This window comes from Cariama cristata, unplaced genomic scaffold (genome assembly GCF_000690535.1).
Source record: "Cariama cristata isolate BGI_N322 unplaced genomic scaffold, ASM69053v1 scaffold25015, whole genome shotgun sequence".
NCBI classification, from domain to species: Eukaryota; Metazoa; Chordata; class Aves; order Cariamiformes; family Cariamidae; genus Cariama; species Cariama cristata.
This window is the reverse complement of record NW_009618562.1, coordinates 48,157-54,484: the sequence shown is the minus strand read 5'-3', so window position 1 is coordinate 54,484 and position 6,328 is coordinate 48,157. Positions and strand designations below refer to the sequence as shown.

General features: G+C 50.5%; 1 protein-coding gene across 1 annotated transcript in view; it reads left to right on the top strand.

The window, feature by feature from the left end:
• PCDH19 (protocadherin 19) overlaps positions 1-6,328 on the top strand; it is a gene marked incomplete at its 5' end in the record, with an annotated part of 54,646 nt that overhangs the window by 2,364 nt on the left and 45,954 nt on the right. Inside the window, 1 exon segment of the mRNA XM_009700908.1 lies at positions 2,593-2,920. Coding sequence (XP_009699210.1) covers positions 2,593-2,920 — 328 coding nt within the window.

The following is a 6,328-nucleotide window of genomic DNA, read 5'->3' as shown; positions in this document are numbered from 1 at the left end:
ATTCAAAGGAGCTATTGTGTGCCCGATGCGGCTCCTCGCCACGGCTGACGATGGGGCCAAGTGGATAAAATAGTGGTGAAAATCACCCAGTTTACCCCCCCGCAATGCACCGCTCCAGCACCCGGCATGGCCGGTTGGGCTGGGAGCGATGGGGCGAGGGAGGATTTTTGCAGCGCTGCGTTCTTTTGCCCTGGCTGGATGCGTGCTCCCGGGTCCGAAATGCTGGAGGGGAGGTCAGCCCCGCGCCTGGAGCCACTGAAAGGCTGATAGGGGAAATCCAGTCCCCTGAATATGTAACAGCCCGGCGATTATTGTCTCTCTTTTACTATTCTCTGTGTTACACAAGTTAGGAGACAAATGCTAACCACACATGAATATCAATCAGATGCCATAAAAGAGCAGCTGCAATGCCTCATAAATGGTTTAATCCTGTTACTAGTGAAATAGCCATGACTTCTCCATTCCTTCGGCAGCGAGTCGTTTCAGAGGGGAAGGATGGAAATTAATTTTGCTCTACCTTGGAAACGCACGCTCGCCCTCGGCAATTCTGCGGCGCAGGGGGATGTGCGGTCTTTAAAGTTTTATTTACGCAGGAAATAATGCCGGAGAGTTTGGGTTTTATACCCTGTTTTCACAGCATAAAGCGCGTTTATAAGCCTTTTTGCTCGATGGGGAAAAAATCATCTGCGAATAAAGGTCAGTCTGTGCTGTATTATGGGATGTCTAGCTTCAAGTGAAAGCTCATATACCAGATTTCTTGCCAGCTCGGCCCATGAAATGAGAATAGGACCTGAATGGATAAAAATGACGTTGTGGTGGTGCCCCTAAGAGCTTCACACATATGTATTAGCCCTGGGTTTACTGTGACGGCTTAGAGATTAATGAAGTGCAGTTTAATTAAATAATTGGTCAATAGAGAAAGGACAGCAAAATGAATGCCTGCAGGAAATAATTGGGCTCTCGCATTGCCAAACTTAAACATTTAGGTAAACAAAACAATTAAAGCTTCATCAAGCATTGTTAGACAAGTCAGCAGCATATAGATTGTTGGCACAACAGAAATCCCTGCCTTCCCCTGATTTATTTGCACGCTCGGGGGGATGCGCGGGCTGTTATCAGGGTGCATCTGAGCTGGAGAAGTCGGCTGCGGAGGGAGGGAAGCACCAGGTAGGCTCAGCAGCGGCTGTGACCGTGGGGCACCCTCTCCCCACGCCGGGTGTGTGCCTTTGGGCTTTGCAGTGCCTGGTTTTAGAGGTTCTTCACAACAGCCGCTGGAGAGTCTTCATAAAACGTGTTAATTTATGAGACACATAAGGTTATATGAGAGCTGTTTGACTTGGTGGCATTTTCATGCTTGGGCAATTAGCTTTCTGGAACAAGAATATTTGTCCAATATTTGCCTTTCTAGATAAACTGTATTATTTATTCATCCCATTATTTCTGTTGCAGCTATTGGATTTTTTTCCTTTTTTTTTTTTTTTAATGCTTTTATCATAACAAGAAGAGGAGCAAAGTCCTGACTTTCAAGTGGGTGTTTCTGACTGTGGGTAGCATTTGATGTGCTTCCCTGGGAAATACCAAGCTTCCCAGTGCCGTGTGTGTACAAATTCATCTGTGGGGCATTGGCTGGGGCTGTGTTGCTCCCTAAGGAAAGAGGAGCCACAGTCACTGTGAGCCGAGCATACCCAGTTAATGCAAGGTGCAGTCATATTTGTCATTATTTGCTCGGGCGGTGTTTTATGGTAACTTTTTTCCTCCAGTGTTTTGCAGTAGGCAAACGAAGCACTTTGTCAGTTGATTCTTTTGGCGGGTGGGAAGCAAAGAGGGAAAGAAAGGCAGAGAAAAACAAGCTTTCAGTTAAAAAAAAAAAAAAATCAAAAAGATAATTTCTTTTTGCAAAACACAGTTCTTGTTCTCCAGTTTCTAGAAGACGAAAGCATTTCCCAGCAGACTGGGGGGTGTGTGTGTCAGAGTGCAAGAGAGCAATAGGATGCGGTTGGAGAAAAGATTTTGAGTTATCAGGTATTATCAGCAGATAGTCAAAACACCAGCAATTTGGATAAAGCATTAATAAACAAACAGACTTTGGAGTGTGAGAGAATAGAGCTTGCCAGCTAGGACTGCTTCTGGGTCTGCTTTATTTACTGCTATGGAAAATGAACTGGGAAAAAAATTCGCTATTCATTTTGAATTTTCATTACAGGAACCAAATTAAATCACTTTCAAAATCCTTATTATGCATGGAAATGAATGCAGGTACCCTTTTCAGTTCATGGATTTTAACATCTCCATTTTTCTCTTCTGCAGGCTGGACTTTACTTCTAGTAACTAAATATCAGCAATTACAAACACTAGAAAAAAAACAGAGGCATTCTTCCTTCCCATTATTTTTCATATTTGACCTGAAAGCATTACAGATATGAAAATAAGCTAAAGACCATGTCGTGCCACCAGATCCAAAACATGACGTAATGTGCATGACTAAGAAGCCTACATGGAGATGGGGGCCAAGCCCTCCAGGTTTCTGCATGTGTATTTAGCAGGGCAGGGTTCAGGATGCTCTCAGCTGTTCATTTTCATTCTGTCCCCCAGAATCGCAGAGTACTCCTACGGGCATCAAAAGAAATCAAGCAAGAAGAAGAAAATCAGCAAGAATGATATCCGCCTGGTACCACGGGATGTGGAAGAGACGGATAAAATGAACGTTGTGAGCTGCTCCTCTCTCACTTCGTCCCTCAACTACTTCGACTACCACCAGCAGACCCTGCCGCTGGGCTGCCGCCGCTCCGAAAGCACCTTCCTCAACGTGGAGAGCCAGAACAACAGGAACGCCGGCTCCAACCACATTTACCATCACACCTTCACGGGGCAGAGCCCCCAGCAGCCTGACCTCATCATCAACGGGATGCCGCTGCCAGAGGTGAGTGCGGGCGGGCAGCCCGTGCCCCTGGGGCATCGGTAACTGGTTTGCGTGTGAACCTGGGCGTGCGGGTCTGTTGGTGTAAGCGCTGCTGAAACGACGTGTTGAGCAAACAGGCAGTGGTGGTTTTCGTGTGTTGGACAACCTGGGATGAGGGAGTGATGGAGGACGGGCAGTGGAGAGCGGCAGGCACCCGCCTTGCAGGTTCTGGGGCAGCCCTGACATGTGGTCCTGCACGGATGTTTCACCCCCAGACACTGCAGAGACCCTCAGAAATGGCCAGGTGGGGATGGCGGTGTGGGTGGGCCAGGCCAGGCTGCCTCCGTGCTGCCGAGAGGCTGGAGATGGCTGCTTTGCAAATGGATTTGGAGTGTGGTGATGCTCAAGGGAGGAGACACTCGTTGCCTTTAGAGGAGTTTTTTAAAAGGCTGTTGAAAGTGGTGTTGGTGGCTGTTGCTGTGGAGGCAGTGGTCTGTGCTGGGGATGCTGGCAGTGCAGGATGTCCCAGCGTGACCGCCTGCACACCTGGCCCGGTGCTGTCCCCTTGCCGTGCAGGATGGGTGCGCGCTGGCCGGCGTCGGAGTGATGTGCGGTAGCCAAAGGCAGGGAAAGGGGCTGCTCCGATCCACGCCATCCTCATCACGTTCTTCTAATTCATCAGCTTTCCTGTACATCACAGGCATCATTTAATGTCGCTTGTTTGTCTCTCTTTGAATTATTGTTTGGTATTAAGCAAAACAATCAAAGGTTTGTCATGTTTCCTGCTTTGAACGGAATAACAAAGCTGCAAAAGCAGCTGAAATATTTATGGCTTGCTCTGTTTTGTGTTCAGTGTGCTGGTGTAAATGCAAAATGATGCTGCTGAAGACAGTGGAACTGCTTCAGATTTATACTTGTGTTATGGAGAGCAGAGCCCGGCCCTTTGCGAGAGTCTGCAGGGCTGCTGGAGAGGGCTGGTGCCGACGGGCCTGATCCTGCAGTGTTTGTATTGGCAAAATGCTTGTTGAACCCTGGTGCTTAACCTCCGCTAAAGCTACAGAACCAGCTCCTGAGAGGTCACGTACCGGTGTTGGCCCGGTTTTGGGGTGATCCTAGCCCAAATACCGGTCACTCAAAGCAGAGGCGCAGCTTTTAATGACCAGACGGTCGGGAGGGGTTGTTGGGATCTCTGTGACGGGTCGTGGGCACTTAGCCGTCTTCTGCCCAGCCTGTGTTTCGAGCCTTTCCTGCCCTCTCCTGCCCCGTACAGCTTTGCCTTTTCAAGGTTATCTGCTGAGATGCTGCGAGGAGGCAACTTCTTCACGGGTCCACCGGCACAGCCCAGTGCAGCCGCCTGTGGCTGCGGGGCCGGGAGCCCACCTGCGTTTGGGAGCGCTGGTCCAGAGAATTAAAGCTCAATTTAACTTCTGGTGGTGGTGTAAAAGCTGTAATAGAGTTTCTTAGCAGTAACTGAATGGGAATGACCTGGATATAAGCACTCATATATTCTACTTGCATATATCCAGCCATAGAGCTGAGCGGGCTCTTCTGCTCCCAAATGCCCCGATGGGGAGAGGCAGGGACTTTGCATCCAAGTCTGGATGGGAGCAGTTTGGGATAAGCCTGTCTCTGGTCAAGTAAGGCAAAAGAGCTGCTACCGAAGCTGCCTGCTCCTTGTGCTGTGCCAGGGCAGGCTGGGGGTGGGAAACGTCACCCTTCCTGTATTAGGAGATCTCTATCGATGCTCAGATTTGCCTGTGCTCTTTGCCAGTTGGGACTCAGGGTACCCAGCTGCCTGGGGGACGCATCCCAAGGTTACGGGTGAGCATCGCTGTTGGGATGCTGAGGGCAGCTGTCCCTGAGGAATTCCTGCCTTCCTGGAGCAGTGTCCTTTGGAGAGGGGTCTCAAGTGCATCTCTGGCTGGTGCCTTGCTACGGACACCGAGCAGTGGAGCACCCTGGCAGCCTGTGATTCACTGCCACAGACAAAATTGAGTCATAAAATCCATCCCATGTTGGCATTAGCCAGAAGTGCACGCCGTCAGCGGGAGGTCTGCGGTGCCAGGGAGGAGGGAAGGACCATCGGGAGCATCATAGCTCAGCTGATAAAATTAACAGGCAGCTGTAAGCAGAAGGCAGTGCTGCCCGTCACCCTCCTCGACGCAGCAGTTAGCCTGGGGTCCAGCGGCACGTGCTCTCCAAAGACCCCCACCGCCTTGTGCACCTTAATGTGAGGGAGCTGGGATGCTTGTTGCTTCTCCCTGTGCCTTCAGCTCGCCCCATTTCCCCATCACTCGTGCAGGTGGGATGCACTGCGAAGAGCTGGTACCTTGCCTGGAGAAATAAATGTGTCTCTTGTAATGAATACCATGGAGTGTCAGCTTAAAACGTGCCCTCCAGCAGCCCCGCGAGCAGGCAGGAGGGCAGCTGACAGCTCTCTGGTCCTGCTAAGGGACCAGCAGCTCTTGGGGAGAGCAGCATGTCCTGGTGGGGATCTGATCGCTCCCTGGGGATGCTTTTGGACAAAAGGGCAGGGTCAGGGCACGAGGAGGAGACATCCCAGCTGGAAGCTGCTTGGAAGTTTGGTTTAGGGTGGGAACTTTTATGGTTTTTGGCAGAGTGTCCCAGTGTTTTGCTTCCAGCTGTTGCAAGGGAAGTTACCTCGCCGGTGGTGTGTGTTCTACTGGCTCCTAAAAATCCAGGGGACCCCTGAGGGTGAGGAGGTTCAGTGGCGACTAAAGTGACAGCCCTGTCCTGGCACACAGAGTGACACAGAAACGCTGTAAAGGATGCTTCCATGGAGGAGCATCACAGCATTGTACCCACTGTAGCCCATTGCTGCCATCGCAGGTGTGACGGTGTCAAGATATGCGTATGAAGTGTGCTATTGGTACACCGCCAGGTGATGATGATTTAATAAATACAATTTCTGCCCAGAGTTTCCAGAGCCAAACCGTTCCCTGCAGTGCATCCAGTGGGACTTTGTCTGGGCTGGTTTGAATCGCCTTCAGTGATGAAGCTGCCGGCATTTCCCCCGGGAGCCTTTACGAGGTGTCAGCATCGGGGAGATATTGCTGCTGCTCCACCTAGGAGTGACTTTTCCTGATGGGAAAGCAAAGCTCCGGTTGATGAAAGATAAAATACAGAGGTAAACATGTCGCTGGCGGTGTCGCTTAGCATATGATGGTTGTGGCTGGGAGTAAGCGATTGCCTCTGCAGACACGCGCTGTCCTTGCAGCAGTGGGTTTGCAATGTAGCTGGTCTTTAACGTGAGGCTCATTTACTTTAACAGTCAAGAACCTTGAAATAAAAGTCCCCAAGGATGGGTTGTTTGTGGAGCTTCAGGAAATGTTTCCTCCTGTGCCGCGGCAGTGGTATGTGTGGTGGCAGGTCTCGGGGCTGGCGGTGCCGTGCTATAATTGGGTTCTT